Genomic DNA, 23,873 nt, shown 5'->3' on the forward strand with positions numbered 1-23,873 from the left:
TTCATTTCAAAAGGGTTGCCCTGTAACTTCTTTACTGGCTAACACGGTACAACAAATTTACCAAGGATTGACAAACTAATATACTGCTGCCCTGCACTGATACAATTGGTGTGTCTGCTTTGGAAACACTACTATAGTTTATATAAACAAGCTGCTGTGTAGCCATGGGGGCAGCCAAAACACCTTTACCACTTCCCCCGATACATCTCACCTCCTTGTGAGTGTGTCTTTGATACTTAAAGAATAGGGTGCAGATGCCATTTTTGTTGCAGAGCTCCAAAATTAACCAGTATGGGTCGCAACTGCATCAGCATAGCACCACCTTGTGGGCACAATTATACTAGAATTGTGGGGCAAATACTGCAATGTGGGTAAAAACAAAACATGGCAACTTGATCCCAAAATTCGACTTTGCAAACTGCACTTGCGCTTGTAAATGAGACCTTTCATGTGTGTATATGTACTGGGTGTATGTTCATACATATCTATAATTAAAACAAAAGTTCATCAGTATTGCTGCCATGATAAACAAATAAATTTAGAATGAGCAAGCCCTGTACATAATGGGGTAATTTTGTGAAACAGAGTTACAGATAGTTAATGTCCCACCATTACATGGTTTCATTATAAAGCAGTTTAGCTGTAACATTATCCCAACAATTATTTCTTTAATAACGATGAAAGAAACCTTTCCGTTCAAAGAACTAATTACAGTTCCACAATGAGCAGCAGGAATAGAGCAGATCTCATAATACATAAAAAACAATTAAACTGTAATTACAAATGCTGTTGTTAAAAGTAGCTAAACATTCATTTCTAGCTGGCTAAACTGAAACAATAATTGGGCTGGCAAATCTAGTCTCTCCCTCCCAATCTCCAGTAACGGATCAGCAAATGTATAGAGATAAATGGAAAATGAGGGGTTGAAGAAAATCATGAGCAATCCAAAATGTCCACTTTCCTTGGCATCAGAGTACTGTCTGTGTACATGTATAGCAAAGTGTGTATGTCTTAGGGCAGAGAGACACGCTCAGATTAGGGGAGATTATTTCTTTGGGGCGACTAATCTCTCCAAACTGCCTCCCGCCAGCTAGAATGTAAATTGCCGTCAGGATAGCAATCAGTGCTCTTCATTTTTGGAAGTTGGAGGAAAGAGGCAGATTTATCGCCAGCCGACTGATCTCCCCAAATCTGAGCATGTGTCTCTGCCCTAAGTGTATGTTCCAGGGGGGGAAAAACATTAATTGGTGACACTTTTCCTCACTCTGGAATGACTAGTCAGCACCATCCTTACACAGATTTGTCTATCTCTGCAGTCTGCTTAGACAGAGAAGAAAGAAAGCCAACAGCTCCCTTAGGGGCACCTGCCTTTGTGTCTGTTGTGTGTAGGGTAATACATTAAAAACTTGAAACAAGTTCTAATCACATTTGTGTTTGCAGAGGGAGTATATTCATAGAGGCCTGGATTTGTGGAAAGGCCACCTAGGCCCGGGCCTAGGGCAGCAGGATTTTAGGGGGGCGGCATGTTGCCCAACCACGCCCACGTTGGTTCAAAAACACTGGGGATACGCTGGAAATACAATAATTTTTTAAATTTCCCATGCGCCAATCCCCATTGCTCCTGTCCCCCTGGAGGGGACAGGGGCGCGAGCAGTAGTAAATCCCTATGTAAATCCGGCCCTGTATTCATATGGCTGTATTTAATTCCTATTTCTCAATGCCTTGCTTTATTGTTGAAATTTGTTTTTATACCAAGGTACTCGTGGTCACGGATCTGACAGCCATTCTTTCCATCACTGCAGGATTCAGAGCAACATTAGGATTCATTAGCAAAAATATTAAAAATAGGAAAGCTCAGCACGATAAACATCACTTTGGCAGTGTTAACATATGTATAATGTAGTCAAAACGCAACATATCCTGTAGCAAACTGGCCATCACAAAAAATTTTTTTAGGACATTTTTCTTTTATTGGACATGGCACATGTATCTGATTATTGGTTGGCCAAGGATTGCATGGACCTTCACTTAAATCTAGTGGTTACCCGCAATCTAACATATCATATCTGGCCAACATGATAGTTATAGATCCATAAAAAGTATATTTCTAACTTATAGTGCTACATCACCAACCCATCTTTTTGCCATACCCGTTATCTGAAGAGCATGCTGACCATACCACAATACTTTCTGGCATATATTTGAAAAATTAAACCACATAGAACTTATGAACAAAAAAAAGAGCTATTTTAGCAGAGGATAATAGTTTAATATGGTGGCCATGACAGGTTTTGACCTTTTTAAGAATGGTTGCCTTATTCTTCAACCAGCACCGGATGGCTTCACTGGAAAAGCCATATTAATTAGCCCCTTTTGATATCAGAGATACAGGATCTTAATCACATCAAACCTCAGTATAATTGTCTGTGTGTACACAAAGAGTATAAGTGTCAACATCATTTTGTACTTTGTACATGTTGGGAAGGTCCTCTTTGCATTGGCAAATTCACGGGGATATCCTTGTTGCTAAGGGCCTTTATTAAGTAATGTAAAATTGGCACTGGCGCACAAGCCAAATTCTGTTTACCCCAGACCCTGCTCTCTTTCTGCTCTCCTAGCTAACTACACTGCAAGGTATTTGTATTTTCCTGGACCTTCAACTACATTCATTTGCCACCTTTCCTGACTTCTGCTGTTGATCAAATGATGCTACGGACTTCCCTGGCCATCATGCTAAACTCTGGTATAGGCTTCTTGTATTCCACATCTGCTGGTATTCCAAGTGAGGCTGGATCTACGTAGGTGGTGCTGCAAAGAGGCTAAAAGAGTTATTGGAAAACCAGTATCTGCAGATAGCCCGGACTGACAGATTGTAGTTTTATCACTTTAAACTTTGTTAGAACATTACACAGTTTTAAGCTATTTCAACCATTATTTTCCTAGAGCCTTAAATCCCATATAGCAAATATAGTTGCAAAATATATACTGCCTCTGCTATTTTTCCAGAACTTAAGACATCTACAATGTTTCCTGCTTTCAAAGACAAAGCAATTTTCTAAGCTTGACAGAAATTCAGCAAAGCATTGGAATTGACAGAGCCATCAAACATTATTGGATTTTTATATTTATGCAATGTGCATACAAGATGGGTCAGCATGTTTCCAACTGCTTTAGTGGCCTTTGGTTTATCAATCTGTGTTTCTCTATCTTAAGGGGACTGCAGACAGCAAGAAGGAAATGGCAACTTCTATGTAGAAATATTCCAAAATGATCTGTTTTCTTCTTAAAACTCTAGCAGAGAGAGACAGAGGAAGGGAACAGGTTGGACTGCAACTATATGCCTGAAGTTCATGGATCTCTTGTGAGTAGTTACAAGCACATACACTGACAAATAAAGTGCCACTGTTTTTTTTATCTCTTAACAAATTGCCACCCCGGTGAAATATTTTTTCATTGGACTTTAAGAATTCCTGTCTCCCTGAACTGGGTGCTCTTGAGACAAGTGGTTGGCAATTAGTATAGAAAGTGTTTATGCCCTATTGTGATTTCTTTAATAAGAGCTATAAGGGTCATTGGGGGGAAATGCATCCAACTGTAAAGCAATGGCAAATGTGGCACCTAACCTGTGCATAACATTGGAGATTTTTTAATAGAATGCCAGACATATTTCCAGAATATGCAGTTTTCCTTTGTCTTTATTTGAACATTAATTGTGGCTTGCTGTTCTCTTAGTTCTGGAACTGGTTACACGCAGGGATTCAGTTATGGTGCCTGTTACAAGTCTTTGAAACGGAAAGAAACATGAAAGGTAGAAGAACATTGTTAAAAAAGGTTATGTTTTCTTTGGGGGGGTGCACACAGATGAATAAAAAAGAGCACTGATCAATGGACAGTATAATTATTTTAGCAGCATGGCTTTTAGTTGACTGACATGTATAAAAATTACGATGCTAGGAGCTCCGTTGGCCCATAAATTACAATTGTCAAAAGAAAGAACATCCAATGACATTTCAGCTCTAGACAGAAAAAGAAAAGAAACATTTATTAGGGGTGCCAGTCAGGCGAAACACAGTAGAGATGCATCAGTGTTTAGGAACTGAAAAAATTCAGTTTTTGTCAGATAAGACAGCTAAACAACAGACTTCAAGAGTTGTAGAATTATTGATCATGATGAAAGTTTTCCCAAACTTAGGAGGAGGACTTTTTGTCTCCATATTTTCTGGTGTCACTGGCTATAGGAATTAAGTGAGAGATGTGTTCTAGAGAGATTGCATGCCATGCAGCTGAATGCAAAATAAGTGATAAGATCTCCCAGCATTTGTAAAGACAGCAGAAGAGTTGAAGTCTACAGATACATAAACAGGGACTGAAAGGAGGAGGCCTGCTTGCAGAATCAATAAATGATCAGTGAGGCAGGTGCAACCATAACAAAGATCTTTGTTCCAAATGTCAGGTTGGAGAGGTTTGGGGAAGAGGCAGCAAAGTCTAAAAAGAAAAAGAAACCTTTCCTAATGACTTTAACAACTAGAATGACACTATTCAGTTATTTAATTTGGTGAAATCAGTTTTGATATAGAGGGTCAGGAATAATACTGAAATAAGATTTGTCATTTCAAAAGAGAAAGGGAAAATCTGCACATTGAGCATTATTTACCTCTATAATTTGCTTTTATACTTTATGTATGGGCAGTGTTTTGCCAAACAAGTCTCATCCAAAAACTCCAATGAAATTGCATTCTCTAGTGGACGTATAATCATTGAAGATTTCAAACACTTATTTGGTGAAAGCAAATATAAGCATAAGAAATGGAAGAAGCGAGAGCATATGTTTTGGATAGTTGGAATAATTTAAAATCAGAGTGATGTGCCAGAACATTGACTACTGAAATGACCAATAAAGCATATATTATTAGTACAGACCAGTCTGTCACTGATGACTTGAAATGCGTGAATTAATTCTAGTCTTTTGTGTGTCCCTGGGAGAAACCACTGGCATTTTACAAATGCAGCGAAACGTTCGTTAGGAACTAAGGAATACATTGAAGGCTGAAGAAATGTTTGCACACTGTATTATTGCTAAATGGATCAGTGGACCGGCAAAATCCCTTTCTCCAATTTCCTGTGCTCTGACAAGAGGTTTGTCTATTTGCCATACCAGCGGTTTATACAGCGCTGCATACACAACCAGTTTAATTATACCATATAACATTAAGTGCTCCCCAGGTAAAGAAAGTACCATAGCACGGAATAAAAAGATAATTGTAGATTCTGTTATGGATCCCAGAGGTACTTTTGGGGGAGTAAATTGATAATTATCTGCGGTAGATAATATGTTTGAAATGACAGCTGTGCAAAACAGGATTTTTCAACTGTAAATGAAACCAGTCAGTCCTTTTATCATACTTGAGAAAAAAATTGTTCTTTTGTGGGATTCTGGTACAACATAGTTATATTGATATTAGGAATGAGAAAAAAGGAAAAAACTAGTGCTATCAAAATCTTCCCCTGTTTCTAGGGATGCACAGAATCCACTATTTTGGATTCGCACAAACCCCCAAATCCGAAACCTGCTGAAAAAAGCCGAATTCTGGCCAAATCACGAACCGAATCCTGGATTCGGTGTGTCTCTAACTGTCTTAAAGCAAAATAAATACAAATATATTTTAGCTTACTAACCTTGCACTAAAATGGGGGCACTTGTATCTTTTCTTAAGCACAGACATAGATGCTATAAAGACATTCAGTAAAAAACATATCAAACAGCCCCATTCACAAGAAGTAGCCACACACTACAACTTTGCTTAGTGTGCAAACTGACTATTGGAACACTCCTTGTAAAGCCAATGTGTTAGGTCATACACATTGGTGAAACACAATTGTGTACCAGGCCTTTAAAAGCTGGTGGTGATCCTTTTTCCAAACCCATAAGCAGCGGCAGCTAGATTCCACCAAAGATCTCCAGTTCAACAGTGTAACAGCTACTATTGTAATACTGAATATCTTTTTATGAAAGATAACCGTCGAAGATTAGCCAGTGTCCACTTCGCACCCAGCGCAACACTTCGCCAGGCAAAAATTCACTCAGACTATGCTAATTCACTTATTCACGTGGGCACCGAACGCTGGCGACTTTTCGCTAGAGTTACCTCGGGCTATGCAAGGATTTGATAGTGAAGATGCGCTACCGTTCATTTATGCATAATAAAACTTCACTAGGGCCTGAGGTGGGAAGGCAAGTCTGGCAAAAGAGAATTTGCGTCGTAACATCCATTCACAAGAGCAAATTGTCACCTGTGCAAATGACCGTTATCGACTGTCTCTTTCACTAGCGAATTGGTGCCTGCGCCCGTTAGTAAATTGCGGGTGGTAACGCTAGCAAATTGACGCTAGCGTTAGCCACTTACCCCCTTGGTAAATCTGCCCCATCTTGTCAGGCAAAGAATTATAGCATTTTAATGGCATTACAACAAACTCTTTCCAGTGTTGAAGGAGAAAAGGTCTTTCTAATAACCTTATGGGTTCCTTCTAGACTGTTAACCCTTGACATATAGCGTATAGCATAGCTATGACATTAAAATAATTATTGCCAAAGCTGTCTTTCCATAGTTCCAGTGTCGGATTGGCCCACTAGGATACAAGGAAAACTCCTGGTGGGCCCAGGTGTCAGTGGGCCCTCATGCTGCTAAAAATTCCCTATTTCTATGAGAACAAAGAGGATAAATAAATGGAATAATAGATTATAGTATGTTAAGAAAACAGAATAGGCAAATAGAGGTTGAGTAAGAAGAGGAAGAATAATAGTACTGATAGTGGGCCCCTGGTCTAAGGTTTTTGGGTGGGCCCCTGGTGTCCCAGTCCGACACTGCATAGTTCTTCCAAGTGACCTGTAGTCCATAAACCCCATTCATCATTGCTAGATTGCTCACGCAAACAACGGCACTAATATGTGATACAGGGGGGAGCTTATGGGTAAGACTTTGGTTTTAGGTCACAAAAGCTGAAGACCAATGGATAATTAGATTTGCAACTTTTGATAAAGGGTTCATGTTGACGTTTGCCGTTTTTATCCTTTTATATTGTCACATAAGAGACTCTGTCCCAAAGCTGTTACAGTAACCATATAGTTCTCATAACTGGACAATAGATTAACAGCCTAACTGCCCACTGAAACTTTTAAATCAGTGCACACAGGGTTTTTTTTTCCATTACTCGACAGCAAAAAAAAAAAGGGTATTCACAAATTGTATGTGTGAATTCTTTCCAGCAGAAGGAAGCCATTTAGTGAATGGTCCCTGATTATATAGGAGCACACGGCAACATTCTCAGGCTGGTGCAATCTCAGGGCTCATTTTCAGAGAGGCAGTAAAAGCCAACTGCAATAATGTAGCTAGGAGGAAATTGTTATATCTCCCATTATAGTCCCATTTGCCATGAACAGTATCAGCCTGGGCTAGTGAGTAATGTGGAAAAGGCTGCGCACGCAAATAAAAGTCTCCCTTAGATTCCTTTTTAGAAATATCTCTCCCCGGTTACACATCACTTGCACCTATTAAGGCTCAGATCCTGCCAGTGACCATCTCCCTGAACAAGCTCACAGTCACATCCCAGAGCAATTCTCCAGCAGTAATGCTCGCTATACAAGGACATCGTTTCTTCCCATAAACCATTTCTCAACAAAATGAGATTTGCTTTTTTTCATAAGACAAGGATTAAATGCATAAAGAAAGCTGGTTAAGCCGCACTTAATCAAGGAGAACAACCTAAAATAATAAAAGCCCCCCCCCCACCTCCCACCACCCCCTGTAGAATGTGAGCAATCTATATGTACTGTAGCAAGTACTGGCAGCCCTTCTCCCTGTGCACCCTCCTATTCCCCTTGCCTATTAGGCTCTGAAAGACTTATCAATTTGGGAAATATTCTAAAGGTTTTATGCTTCATAATTTTACTTTACTGCTGCACCATTTATGCAAATACTGAAAACAGAAAAGGCCGCCAGATGGAAAAGCAACAGTTTTGGATTCCTTCCTGGCATTTTCGACAGAACAGATAATGCTGAATGAGCTTATGCTAATCGCTTTCAATAAGATACATATTTTAACATTACTATTAAATGCAAATGTTCAAGACTGAATTCGTTAAAAGCCATAAAGAAAGAAGACCAATAATAAAACAAAATGTAGTTATAGGAAGAAAAAAATTGAAGTCGACAGCAATGCTATCTATCTTTTGTGGATGTTAAGTACATGGGATTAATATTTAGCTTTCAAGGCACCAGAAGTCCATATAAAGTCCCAGAATTACATCTGGTAAACTGCTGACGAGAGAATTCTTTGCTTGAGAGAATCTTTATTGATGATAACATATCTCTCTCTCTTTTGCCTTTTATTTCTCACTATTCTTTATTTCTCAAAAGGGTTTTCCATGTTCTCTTCACTAATTACTATTGGGACTTTAATAGACCTAATGCAGGAGAACTTGACTCGTGTCCTGTGCCCACCGGCCCCTTGGATGTTGCTCCCAAAATACTGTAGGTGCTTATTTGTTTTCTATTTCTGGTGTGGAGGTAAGTTTTGGTTACATAAAAACCAGATGTACTGCCAAACAGAGACACCTGTAGGCTGCCAGTCCACATAGAGCTACCAACCAGAAATATTTTTCATGCTTGAATTGCCCCCCAACTCTTTTTACATCTGAATGTTGCTCACAGGTACAGAAATGTTGGGGGCCCCAGCATTAAGATCTAGTCCCAAGATGGCAGACGGCAAATGAAAAACGTATAGAAAATGTTTCTTGTTTACACTCTGCATCAACTTGCTGATGTCAAAATCTCCCCGATACATATGGGCAATTAAACAGCTAAAGGATTTACTGATATCTATCACTCCCTATGTCGAGTCAGGCCTCTCATGATTTCTCAAGCTTTGTCTATTCAGTATACTCAGGGCTTGCATATACAGGTATGGGATCAGTTATCTGTAAACCCGTTGTCCAGAAAGCTTTGAATTACTGAAAGGTCATCTCTCATAGAAGCCATTATAATAAAACAATTTCCTTTTTCTCTTTAATAATAAAACAGTACCATGTACTTGATCCCAACTAAAATATACTTAATCCTTACTGCAGCCAAAAATAATCCATAAAGGGTTTCATAGTAGAGTTACGGTATGGAGATCAAAATTACAGAAAGATCCCTTAGCCAGAAAACCCTAGATCCTGAGCATTATGGATAACATACCTGTATTACATTTAGAAAGGGGGCACAAGGATGTGGAATGAGAACTGCAAAAGTGAAGACAAACAAGTATTTTCACCAAAAATGAAAACTCCCCACAATTTCGTAATTTTGAGGGATTAATTTAGCTTTGGTGTAAATTCTCTTCGCACTGGTTTAAATTTACTTCTCTTCTGCAGTTAAAATTTATTCAGAGAATATTCTCCAATTTACAAAGAGGACAAGAGTGATTTTAACAAGAGGAGTTTCTCCAGGTTCAGGCTGGCAAACTGTTATTATAAAGATAAAGCAGCCACTTTTGCATCTTTGCATTATCACCTCCTCCATGCTAATATCCCACATACGTAATTTCTTTTGATAGCAGAAAACACTATTTCTGTGTTACCAGGTACAAGGGATTTTCACAGATATAAAATGTGAGCTTGAGGTAAGCCATGGTTTTATACAATTGTAGTATATACTATCACTTTGCTATAAAGATATCTTTTGAATGTAACATAGTGTGCTTTTGAAAACTAAAAGTACAATTTTTTTTTACATAAATCACATATTTTGATATTAGCATGTGTGCTTGACAAAGTCTGAGACTGATTCAGACAGGAGAAGTAATATTGCTTGACACTGATTACATCCTTGCCCAGAGGCTGTAATATACTATGGCAAGACACAGTATGAAATCATAAGGCCCTGATAAATTGCTCTCCTGCTAGCCTGCTGAAAATCAGCACACAAGAACCCAAGCATACCCATATACAGCCTTTCATCTATAGCAGCATCTGGTAATGTTACCCTTTAATATTTGAATCTGTGCCATGATATATTAACACTATGTCTCTATAAACAGTATATTAAATATGTTACCATGGACACTGCATATACATCAAAAAACTGTTTAAAAGGTAACATAACCCCCAATTTATGAACAGGATTACCCTTTTCTCTAATATAATAATAATAAAAATAATAAAACATTACCTTGTTTTTGGTCCTAACTAGATATAAATTAATCCTTACTGGAACAATGCTGTGGGGTTTGTTTATTGTTTAAATGATTTTTAATAGACTTAAGATACGGAATTCAGTACAGGTACGGGACCTGTTATCCAGAATGCTCGGGGCCTGGGGTTTTCCGGATAACGGATCTTTCCGTAATTTGGGTCTTCATGCCTTAAGTCTAATAGAAATTCATTTAAACATTAAATAAACCCAATAGGCTGGTTTTGCTTCCAATAAGGATTAATTATATCTTAGTTGGGATCAAGTACAAGGTACTGTTTTATCATTACAGAGAAAAAATAAATCATTTTTAAAAATTCGGATTATTTGGATAAAATGGAGTCTATCGGAGACAGTAATTCAGTAATTCGGAGCTTTCTGGATATCGGTTTTCCGGATAAGGGATCCTATACTTGTATTACAGAAAGACCCCATATTTGGAAAATCCAAGGTTCGAGAATTCTGGATAACAGGTCCCGTACCTGTATAGCAGGGAATGGAGAAAGTACCAATCTTGTATAAGAATCATTGGTGTAACTAGGAGTCATTTGGCCTCCCTGCCCCAAACCTTAGATAAACATTTATTAAAAGAATCCACACCAGGACTGCTATACCTTTGGGCCTCCCCACTTCCATCCCACCAGCAGTTGTTTGATCTTCTGCCAGTATTATGCCTATGCCGAATGATTTTCCCTTCTAGTTGATGGGCTGGGCGCTGACCCTGTCAACCAGATGTTTTGTCAAAATTCATGTTAGTGGGAGGCTAGTGAAATAAAAATGATAACAGTTAACAAATGTTAATAATTAAAAGAAAGCACAGACCAATATAAAATATCCCTTTAAGTAGTCAAACCCAGTGACCCACATTAAGGGTGCACAATCTTACATTGGACCTATCCAAAAGTTTTACAGGTTTTGGAAGATTAGGGTGTGCACCTGGTCAGAACCAGCAATGTTGGAAAGGGTAAAATGTGCAGCCCTTCAACTGGGAACAATAGCGCCAAACAAACAAGAAAATGGTACAATAGGCAATATAGTCAACTATTTATACATAATTTGTCCATTTGGAATCAAAGCAGAAGAAACCGTAGTCAGGCAATTCTATTATCGCTAATTATCCCATTCTGTACTCTGAGTGCTAATTATACCATCATTTCCCCCTGTACAACAAAGAGCTTGATAAGCAGCTAAAGGTTCCAATAAATAAAGAAGCACAAAAAGATAAAATGAGTTTTAAGCATTTATCTTAGAGATATCTTCAAAATCCTTGCACTTTGCTACACCAGATTGAAAAGAGACTTTATTTTATTGAGCTTCTGTCTAAAAAGTAGGATGCAGGATTGAAAACATCAGGATTATTGTAAAAAATGTTATGCAGACTGTCCAGTCAATTCCCATGGGAAGTTGCGGTTTCTCAGAAAAATAATCCACTCTCTGGGGCTCTCTCAAATAACAGCAAATGTAAATGCCACAAAAACAAATGCAAGACGTGATGTGTGATAGGGAATCTATCTGAGCCTCATTAAAACAAATAAGAATTTCAGTATGGGATCACACCTGAACATAGAGCACATAGGTAGAGGGGCAGAAATGATACATTAGTTGGATTTATGAAATTTTCTTTACTGGAGTGAATATAACCGTTATTATGGCTGCAAATGAACACAGTGCTCTAAAGGTCCATTGTTCTGTGTTTTTTGATCAAAGTGAGACCAGACAGAAGTGCACGAGCTTTAAGGGGCCCTGTCCTTAAAGGGATACTATCCTGGGATAGTGTTTCCAAAACACTTCAGTTAATAGTACTGCTCTAGCAGACATCTGCACTGAAATCCATTTCTCAAAAGAGCACACAGTTTGTTATATATTTAATTTTGAAATCTGACATGGGCTAGACATATTGTCAGTTTCCCAGCTGCCTCCAGTCAAGTGACTTGTGCTCGGATAAACTTCAGTCACTCTTTACTCCAGTACTGTAAGTTGTAGTGATATCACCCCCTCCCTGCCCACCTCCCCACCCCAGCAGCCTAACACCAAACAACAAGGTAGGTAAGGTAGCCAGATAGCAGCTCCCAACACAAGATAACAGCTGACTGGTAGATATAAGAACAGCACTCAATAGTAAAATCCAGGTCCCACTGTGACACACTGTTGCAGCCTGGGTCATTCAGGAGCATGTTATGAGATGATAGAGGTGGTCCCTAAGTGACTCTCACCACTCCTCATGAATACAGGACTACCAGTCAGTGACATATTCATAGGGGTGGCAGCAGGACTCTGGGAGGTAATTTAAAGAGTGCAAGGCAGGGGGCAACAGGCAAAAAACAGAATTTGCCTTGTTTTCTGCACTTTGTACTCTGCACTTTATAAAATGTTAGTTCCTCCAATAAATAAAACACTGCCTACATTTGGCAGTGCTGAATTCATGAGGGGCATTAGAGAAAGAGAGAGGCATATAGGTGCCCCCCAACATGCCTCTGAGTATGGCACAAAATGCGTCAGGTATGAATATGTCCTAATAAATATTTTCTACTTTTTTAAATCAGCTCAACTAACAGTAAGTCTATCCCGCCTTTGTTTTTGTTTGACTAATTAAATTATATGGCCTTTGGACTGGAGGTCTGTTTGGGATTAAGACTACTTTGAATGATTTTTCATTGAAATAAGGAACTTTTTGAAATTTACATTTATTGTTTTGGAGAATGTTCCAGCAGTAGAGAGACACACCACGGTGAATTCGTTTTTTTGCCCTTCTCCTGCTCCCAGGTTTGTGAGCACCTAACTGGTGGCAATTAGAACTGGGCAGCATTGTACTCACTGATGCCACACTCTGCACCGGAAAATTTTTCAAGCAGGGTGGACAGTGCAGCACTGCCACAAGTCCAAAGAGGAGCGCTTTTGTGCTTTTCCACGTTGGGGTGTCAGTTTAATACACACATTCTCTAAGAAGGCCAATTTTTTCTAGTAAGTATTTAATTTTCTATAAAACAAATGAATTGTCAAATTATAATAATGTTTTTGCAGTACTCACTAACATTTACATTGCATTTTGCTGCTATTTTTTGCCCAGATTTTTTTACTGCCTTGGATTTAGTGATGCTTGACATAATAATAGCCAGAGTGGCAGATTGATTTGTTCATATTGCGTGTATGAGCACATGAAGTGCACTGAGTGGAATCCTATGGGACAGATTGGATACGAGAGGCAAGATATGTATCTGAACATTCATACAGCCAATATATCATTATGGCAGTGCTGCAGCAATAACCAACCTACTGCTGGTTATTGTCATTTCTGTCTTTGAAATAGGCCTAAATTCATCATTTTCATGCTCCGGGCTAAGAATTCTTCTAATTTTTCAAAATATAAAAGAGAAAAAAAAACAGTATAAATAAATCGGTCATATTTTCTTTTCTTTAAATAAGCATTGACTGAGCTGTCTGGTATTAGGGATCCCCAGGACAAGTTTTTAGCTTATGCCATTCCCTCAGGCAGAGGTTTGGAGCACAGAGAATGTCCCCAGAGAAAGACCCTTCAAACTGATGCTTTAAAAAAATGGAAAGCGTGAAAGTGCCATTGCAAAAAAAATGCTGTGGATTTGACAACATTTTAATGTGATTAAAGGAGAACTAAAATTTAGCAATGAAGCAGGTTACAAATGCTGCACAGTAATGATTAATTACAGCCATTTTTTTGTATTTGGCATTTGTTATTGCTATTCATAGGTCTCTGAGCTCCGTTTTGGGTGCAGAAACCTGTGCCTACTTTCCCAATACAATACTGTCTGCATTTAGCAGTGCTGCATTCATATGTGTTTACCTCCTCCCCTTACTTGTACGTCTTTCACACACCACAATCTAATACATGGTGCAGACTGCAGTCGGACGGGAAAGAAGTACTTGCTGAATGTACACTAAGGGACACACACTTCTCCCATTAGTGCTTTGCTAGGGTTGGTTTTTCACATTGAAATGTCAGTTTTTGGAGAGGCTGTCTGGTTGAAAACCGCCTTCCGGAATTTCCAGATTAGGAAATATGGACAGGACTAAAGTAAATGATGCTGCGATCAGTCAATTGCTGGTTACCGCGTCGTAGTCTCACCCACTGCTGTCACCATCACTCCTTTACATCACTTATCCCATCCCCTGCCGGACTTCAAATCAACAAAATGTGGCAGCCCTATGCTTAGAAAAAGTAAATGACTGTGCTTTAGGATTCTTTGCTAGCCAGCAATGACCTTAACCTTTAGTAGTGAAGATCTGTCACTCTGCAGCCAGGAAAAGTTTTTTCTTCTTGTTGATTACTGGCAACTAAGCTCAATTTAACAGCTCAAGAGCTGCAGGGAGAGAGCATGTACAGTGCCAGTGACACTCAATAGGATCCATGATGTCCATTTTTCTGTGGACAACTCTGAAGGCTTAACTTGTTATTGTTGCTGAGCCTCTGGCCTGTTACGTTAGTTCAGCATATAAAATGCAGCCATGTTCATTTTAAAGCTTGAGTTCTCTATTAAGATTCAGCCAAATACAGTAGTTAAGAATCCAGGACAATTTTATTTTTAATGGGCAATGATAACACATTTAAAATTTAAAGTCAGTTAGTAAAACTATTCCTCCTTCACCAATGAAAATGGAATCAATACAGCCAATATGTTTTTCCTTGTCTGCGTGGCTAAAGCATGTTGGTTTCAGTGGAACCACTCTGCACAATAAAGGTCATAAATGGCAGGAAAAAATGAATCTTCCGCTAAAAAATATATATGTTTAATGTCGGGTACTTTACCCCATCATATGGCTTTCAGTTCCAAGTGCAAGAACTTCATGCTATGAAACCATGTCAGAATCAGAGTTATAGTTTATATGAGATGGCACAATAATAATAGCAAGGTTTAAAGAACCAAAGATGTTCCCTCTTTCTATGCAGTGTATATGTTCTGTAGCTTAAAGATTTCATGTATTACAGTATATGGAATGAATCTATTATGGCAAGAGTGTGGACAGGAATGGAGTAATTCGCTTGTTGTTAATGAGCTATTGAATGAATGATTTCACTTGATCTTCCCTTTAACAGATAATAGTCACCTCATCTGCCATTTGCTGGTGATGCTGTCCTGACACTAAATTACCTTAGTTGCTGATTTATGAGGCATCAGATTTTTTGTGCACTGCAACACTAATGCTACATGAAAGCTGACACCTTTTGAACAGAGTCTAATGATCATGTTACATTTCATAACCACAGATCAACTGGTATGGCAGCCCCTGCAGATTTATAAAATTCTGTTTGCAGTTGTTATCCATATAAATACAGTGGACAGTGCAGGAGGGCAGTCCAGAAGTATTGCTTCGACCAGATGGATTTTGCTAGAAGATACAGACCAGTGTGCACAGATGTTTTGTGCCCGCGCTGTTTGCCACCGACTTGATTGGCAACTACCTACTGTCACATGTACAGGCAGAGTTTGGCCTGAATGTGCCAACATAATAATAATAATGATAAAATCAGTGACAGGTGGTGCCAATGAAGTCAATGGTGGAGGAACATCCTGATGTGCCATTATTACTCTTTATTTAGTCAGTGCCAAAATATTCTGCAGTGCTTTTCAGCAATTATACATTGACATCAGCGCCTGCCCTAATGGAGCCAGAACCACCAGCACTGAACCATTCTTCTGCCTCTTAAAGCAATACGCTCAAGACTTAGTTATAGTTACCCTTTATTTGAAAGGCTCATTTGCATACAGTACTACAGATGTGAGAGAACTAGCTAGTTTATTAAACTTAGCCTAGGAAAGACTACTAAACCCAGAAACATAGTACATATAAAGGGTATTTTTTAATTCTGAATTGATAACACTGCACTGTTTAAGCGCGTGGAAATAATTACACAAATAATTATAGGCTTTTTAAAAGGGGTAAATATATCATAACAGAATTTACTTCAGCTTGCTTAAAACTTAAAACGAAATGGGGTTATAAAGTAATGTACATTTTGTGATGATGGCCTCCCATTAAGCACAAAATGGACATATTGGCTTTTGATTGACGAGCAGGGGAGTATCTCTATAAAAATCAGTCTATCCTGCCTAGAATGATGGTGATTCTCAAAATAGAAGAAGAAACATGAGCTTTTCTTGCTTTTTATCTCTTGGCTCTGAAAGAAGCCCGGGTTGCCAAATGTGTTTCCTTACAGACCATATATTCTAATTAAACTCCTTGTTAGGCTGTCAGTAGTTATCACACTAAAGTGGCGTTTAATTACCTGCACATGTTTAATACCAGGTGTAGACCGGACTGTGCACAAAAGGCACTTGATACTTACACTAGGTTTGAAGTAAAATCCCTTCTCACAAGTGTGTGTTCTCGCACAATACTGTATGTCAGAGAGATGCTTGTGTCACTAGGAATAGTTATTATTACTGCAGAGATATGTAGTGGACTAGACTCCAGCTCACACACTAGATATGGCATCTGGATATGGAACTGTTAATTAAGGACACTGTATTCTTCCAGCCACATCCACATGGCTAAGGCTGCTAATTAGCATATAATGTCAGGAACTTGCATAAAGTGCAATAACGAAAAAGGTAAAGGATAAAAAAGGATAAAAATAAACCATATTTATAGCTATATGCACGTCAGTAAAAATACCAGCATTTATTGGCTATTGCTTCTTTTTTGATTGCCAGGAAAAAGTTGGAATGAGAGGTTTCCTGAATGTAAAACGTACTTTTCCTTATGAGTTACACTATGCTACCATGAAAATAGAGGGAAATAGAAATTTGACTTCCATAGCTAGCTTAAGACGATATCCTTGTGCCCCCTAGTGGAACATGTATGTTTTGATGATTCCCCAATGACATGAGCATTATTAAACCAGTTAACTCAGCATGTTGTTTGGGGTAATCTTTAACTCTTTTCTGTGGTTATTATGTCAAAAGCTGTCACTTTTCCTTTATCAAATATTCATCCCTTTCTCTCACATGAAACAACTAAGGCCATTATCCTTACCCTCATCCTATCCAACCTAGACTATTGCAACCTTGCAAAATTATCTTATTCCAGTCCTAGATTATAGCATTCTATGTTCCTGACTGACCTCCCTAACTCAAACCTTTCCTGGCTTCAGTCTGTTTCTTACTTCTGCTGCTAGAATCCTCCTCCTCTCATGGAAGAGAGAACAGACCACTGTGCTGCTGAATAAAATACAAAATCTGTAAATGAGTATGCAAATACTTTTTTGTTTTAATGCAGGTGATATTTGTATGATAAATGGAATCTAGAACAAATATGTGATCCTGACTTCCAGGTCCTTCTACTCCCTCATATGATCAATGGGCAAGTATCTAATAGTGATCAGGGGCGATCCTACCCGAGGTGGCCTTCATTTTTGCTGCCCCCGCCTCCCCACGGCACTCACCGTCAGCGCCAGACGGGGGTCGGCGGGGGGTCCACATCGTTAGTGTAGAGAGTGCAATTGCGCTCTTTGCACTAGAAGAGCCGAATTTCCGTGTTTGCACAGTGAATATATTTGACCTGCACAAATCCTTTTCAAATATTTTGGTGATCCCTCACTCACTGTATTCAGGGTATCTCCAACAGAGTAGAAGCCCCGTCCAGCCACAAACCTTCCAAATCAGCTTCAAATAAACTCTGGAGAACCACAGCAATTCAATGTGTCTTTATTTCACACTAATAATGTGAAATAAAGACACATTGAATATTTGCCCTGCACATGGTTATATTTAATAAGGTGTGGTGTATTTAATGTGCAAACAGAATTATGAATTTTTTTCACATTGTGACTGTCCATAAGAGCCATTTAAATATGGCAAAAATCACAAATTTCAAATATTTATGCGCAGCGCAAGGGCTGCGTTTGAGTTACACAAATTGCGAATTTAACTAACTGTTGGCGCACAACAGCCTCCCACAGTGAGCGCACTCACGCAAACACACATCTGATTTGTGAGCCATTTGCAAAAATGTATGCACAATGCAAATTCCCCAAAAAAAAACAGGCACAGAAATGCAATATTTTAGCGTTCAGGAAAAAGCATGGGCAATACAAGAACAATCTTGCAAGAAACAGTCTGATTGAAATGAGTTAAATGCACAGCAACTTTCTGTTGGTTTCTATACAATATTCTAAGAAAGCCATCAGTGCAGCACTTATGCAGTTATTCATTATCGCCAATTGACATCTTGTCCAGATTTATACAACAAAAACTTCTGGATAAGGGCTGATTCAATATTATTTTAAAATAAGAATGTATTTTCCTTTTGTAAACAAACTCTGCTCATGTTATGTTGAAACAAATATATACAGAAACAAAATAAAGCCCCGCATTTCCAGTGATGGGTAAATAGCAGCCCCAGATGTTTTTCAACCACAGTCACTTGCACCCCTCAGGGCATCCAATAGCTGTAGTTTAACAACATCTCCTACACTGACTGTTGTTCTCCAGTAAAAGATGAGAAGCAGTCTGGAAGCTCACGCAAGCCACATTCATGTAAGAATAAAATACTCACCGGAGTACATCCTTCTGAAAAGGTGTTCATACTGATGGAGCTGCTCATCTTGTCGGAGGACACTGACGATGGGGATGGACTGCGTTTCTCCATGCAGTTTGAATGCAGAGAATCTTGTCTCTGTAGATAATCCCGCCATGCTCTCTGAATGCTAGACAGAACACATATTGGTTACCTTGCTACCAGCAACATACTGTAATATTGCCTAATACTCAGGCCACTCAAACCATATTCAGTAGCTCAACCCATTGGATTGTATATTTCCACCAAAACACTATAATATCTCATCTGTTCCAGTTTGGGCAATAATTGGATAGACACAGTTATTATGTTTGTCCTATTCATCCTTTTCTATCCGGATAACCATTATCCAGAAAGCTCTGAATTATAGAAAGGCCCTCTCCCATAGACTCCCATTTTCTGTGTAATAAAAAAGGGGTAATTTATCAACACAGGGCAAATGTGCCCATGGGCAGTGACCCAACCAATCAGATTGCTGCATTCATTGTTCTACTTGCAGCTGGCTTTAAAAAGCTAATCACTGATTGGTTGCTATGGGTAACTGCCAATGGGCAGATTTGCCCAGTGTTGATAAATGAGCCCCAGTACCTTGTACTTGATCCAAACTAACATATAATTAATCCTTATTGGAAGTAGAACTTAATTGGGATTATTTAATGTTTACATGATGTTCTAGTAGACTTAAAGTATAAGATCCAAATTATGGAAAGATCTGTTATCTGGAAAACCCTAGGTCCCGAACATTCTGGATAACTGGTCCCATACTTGTACCGCTCAAATATCAGTGGGCATTATTAGCACTGGCTATAACAAACACGATCATCTTGTATATATTACCAGCGAATCAGTAGATCATACCTAATTTTTAAAGAAGAAAAAATATTACTGTTTTGAAATGAGGTCATATGGAGCCTAGTGTGTCTCCTAAGATAAAATCCTATTTGCAGTAAAGCGCTTTATTATTCACCAGGTGGCAGTCTTTGCCACAAAAAGACGTTTCCATCCATGCAGGCAATTAAAAAACATAAAAATTCTATTAATGTTTGGCACTAATATGTTTTTTTCATTTAAAGCCATTGATGAAGCCACATCCAGCCACTCAAGTGTCAGCTGAATATCTCACATGCCAGCACAGAACCACTAAGCTCCTCGTATACATAGCTGTGCAGTATGGGGCCACATTGGTGTTTCTTTTATAGGCACAGTGCTGCTAATACTTATTTCAGCAGACAGCAGCTCCTAAAGTACAGTATGTCACTTTGCTCCTAATCATTTGGCCATTTGATTCATAGAAGCCAAAGCTGTACTTTACAGGCCATAAAGCAAATCTCTTGCCATTATATATTGCAGACCTCCTGGTGTTGTAACTGCAGACTTGTTACTGAATTTTGGGATTTGTAGTCAACAACCACCCGATGCTGCAAGATGGATAGACCTGGCATAGAGGTAAGGTTTTAGTTGCCCTTTTATGGGGGCACACGGATTAAACATAAAGCTTTTACTGGCACCTTTTAACCTCATATACATTTTTAAAATTTTTTTTTTTCTCAACTGGCATGTTATTTCCATTATTTCTCTGCCTGAGTGAAGATGATGCCAGTAGCTACAAATAAAAATATAGCTGTCTGCTCTTGATTTATATTAGAGTTTCTCACACTGAAGCAGAAAACCGAACCTGGTTAGGGGGAGATGGGCTAAAAGGAGCCAAAAAAAACCTTCACATGCAAGACATGCAGCGTAAAGCCTTCTGAAAACTTGCCCTGTGCACTTCTTTATGTCTCTGTGGCCAGCTACTGTATGCATCTAGAACTGCCGGTTTTATAGCACAGATACAGCCTAATAGTTCAGAGCCATATATCCAAACTTGCAGACAACTACAAGATATTGGAACATGGCTTCTGAGGGGGTAGGACTTTTGGAGTACCCTACCCACTCAAAAGCCATGTTCCAATATCAGGTATTTAAAAAAAAATGGCCTTGATCTATCAACATAATAATCATTTAAATAAACGTGTTTAAGAATAAACACATTTATAAAATGGTATTATCAGTAATATATACTGCAAAAATATAAATCTACAATACAAAATGTTTAAATGAAAGGAAATTGATTATAAAAAATGGTGTTGGCTGATTGACCTGTAAATCCTGATGATGATTATAATCAACACCCTAATTCTCTTTTTCATCTGTGTGTGGCATGGTTATCATTGATAGGTGAGTAACAGTACCAAGATGAGGATTATATATTACAATCATCATAATTCAGTTTTCAGTTTTACCAATCAGCCAACACCATTTATAATAATCAATTTCCTTTCATTTAAACATTTTGTAATGTAGGTTTATTTTTTGCAGTATAGATTACTGATAGTACCATTTTATAATTGTGTTTAATGTTAAACAAGTTTATTTAAATGACTAATAGTTTTATAGATCAAGGTCGCTTATGTCGCTGCCTTGTCGCTGCCACGTCATTCTCAGGGAATTCTGCCTGTTTTTCCAGATTAGGAAGATCCAGGTCAGGCAGTTTTATCCCAAAAATCTGGATGTCCATGTCAAAACCAGAGAGGCCTTTATAAGGAAGTATACATTCTAGGCACTTCCTTTTCGGGCCAATATAAACTGCAGACTGGACAGATATACTGAGTCAGACCAAGTGGGTATCTGTTTCCTGCTAGGATTAAATATCTAGGTACAGGATGGTTATTAGCTTGCTTCAGGAGCAAACGATTTAACTTTTTGAACTTCATCTACAGTTTAACAGTTTAGCTGTTGTTCATTGTAAAATCTACAGCACTGGCTGTCAAGTACCTGACTGGCATTGTTTATGTTTCTGGGTTCTTCTTTGATCTATGCTGTGCAACGATTTGTCTGGAAACACACAGCATAGCTAGATAAAAGGTACCCTGCTGGCAACGGGTTGAGCAGCTCTCTGGTTGCTAACTTGTACTTTATCCCAGTAACCAAGCAGTTGTTCTGAATTTAAGATAGAAGATAAATGGGAATTAGCTTTAATACAAGCCCAAGCTATAATAAAATAACATAACCATTGCCGTAGCATCACAGAAAAAAGGTAGGCAGAGAATTCAACAGGTATAAAGAAGGATGGCTTATTGAATTAAAGGAATAGTTCAGGGTGAAAATAAAAACTGGGTAAATAGATAGGCTGTGCAAAATAAAAAATGTTTCTAGCATAGTTAGTTAGCCAAAAATGTAATATATAAAGGCTGGAGTGAACAGATGTCTAATAAAACAGCCAGAATCCAACTTCCTGCTTTTCAGCTCTATAACTCTGAGTTAGTCATCGACTTGAAGGGGGGCCACATGGTACATTTCTGTTCAGTGAGTTTGTAATTGGTCCTCAGCATTCAGCTCAGATTCAAAAGCAACAGATATGACCCATGTGGCCCCCCCTCAAGTCTCTGATTGGTTACTGCCTGGTAGCCAGGGTAGCCAATCAGTGTAAACCAAGAGAGTTGAAAAGCAGGAAGTAGTGTTCTGAATGACATGTTATATATAAAATCACTCCAGCCTTTATACATTACATTTTTGGCTAACTAACTATATTAGAAACATTTTTTATTTTGCACAGCCTATCTATTTACCCAGTTTTTATTTTTACACTGTACAATTCCTTTAAGGCTAACTAAGTTGCTTAGAAAAGGTAATTGTGTTTTACACTAAAAAATAATATACATTTTCAATTCCCTGCAAAGGATAAGTCAGACATTATGGATATCATACATTTGGTCGAGAATTTTCATAAAACAGAACACTCATTATTTAATTTAAATGAAGCATTATTTAATTTACCAGTGCAATGACCTTTGCTCTAGGTGAAACACCACTGTAGGACACCTGAAAATATTGATCTATAATATTGAAATATTTGAAACTATAATATTTTAAAAATGGATCAAATGTGTTTTTGTGTGACTGAAGCAGCAGGTTCTGACAACATAGCATGATCACAGAGAAACAAAATGATCCCTGAAATACAGTAGTGTCGTTAATCTCTAGCATCCTTGGAATTATTGCTGGAAATGGTTAAAGGGTGTTGGTGCCTTTTTACCTGGGCATTTAGGGTCCTTACACATGGGCGTTTTTACCTGCGCTCCCCTGCGTAACCTTTCTTCCGTTCAGCCGCAGGGGAGCGCAGGAGTAGACACAGTCAATTATTTTGAAGGGGGCTGTGCTCGCATGTAAGCGCCAAACACAGGTTGGGACGCAGTATGTTGCATTTCACCTGCGTTCTGCGCATACATGCGTCTTTGTGAGTGCAGCCCCCTTCAAAATAATTGACTGCATCTACTCCTGCGCTCCCCTGCGGCTGAATGTAAGAAAACACAACGCAGGTAAAAACGACCGTGTGTAAGAGCCCTTACACAGACACACCACAAACACAAAGGAAAGACCTTTCAGCTGTTTTAGTAATGATTCTGTTAATTATGCAATGATGTATCACTTGTGACATTGCATAAGAACATTAAACAGGGCCCTCAGCACCATTAGCTTGTAATACAGAAGCCAATATTGACACCTGACAAGGAGGGTACTGCCCACTTCCATATCATTCTGCTTGATTTAAAGCCTGAAATCTTCTTTAATTGCTGGTTTTCTATTACCTGGAAAGCCTCAAGCATGTTTGAATTAATGAGCAATCTTAGCTCCCTACTGTCTAATTGTGAATTGGCTCTTATAATATGTTTGGCCTGAAGCTTCTGCCTTCTGGTGCAGCACATGAGATACTGACCCTATTATAAAGGGTAATAGGAATGTGAAATAATGGTAGGTTTAGCAGCATATATTATTCCATAATCAAATGATTTTACAAATGCCGGGCATTCTAATTTTGCAGCTCAGCAGGCACAGTAAGAAGATTATGGGCTGAGATTAATGTCATATTGATAGTTTCCCATGATTTACAGTGTATCCCAAGATTTTCCTTTAAGGAGAACAAAGCGATGTTGAATGCATATTTTGTGTAATTAGAGATTATTGGGTTCTAGGATGCTGCTACATTGCTCTGATTCCAGTTGGTATGCTGAGAGGTCTTAACGTCATTCTATATAGGCCACAGTGGTTCTCAGA

The 23,873-nt window shown here is 38.6% G+C and overlaps 1 protein-coding gene across 1 annotated transcript in view; it reads right to left on the bottom strand.

Annotated features, from left to right (window-relative positions):
• schip1.S (schwannomin interacting protein 1 S homeolog) overlaps positions 1–23,873 on the bottom strand; it is a 212,173-nt gene that overhangs the window by 125,212 nt on the left and 63,088 nt on the right. Inside the window, exon 4 of the mRNA XM_018264559.2 lies at positions 18,759–18,909. Coding sequence (XP_018120048.2) covers positions 18,759–18,909 — 151 coding nt within the window. The remainder of the gene's footprint in view (positions 1–18,758; positions 18,910–23,873) is intronic.

This window comes from Xenopus laevis, chromosome 5S (genome assembly GCF_017654675.1).
Source record: "Xenopus laevis strain J_2021 chromosome 5S, Xenopus_laevis_v10.1, whole genome shotgun sequence".
NCBI lineage: Eukaryota > Metazoa > Chordata > Amphibia > Anura > Pipidae > Xenopus > Xenopus laevis.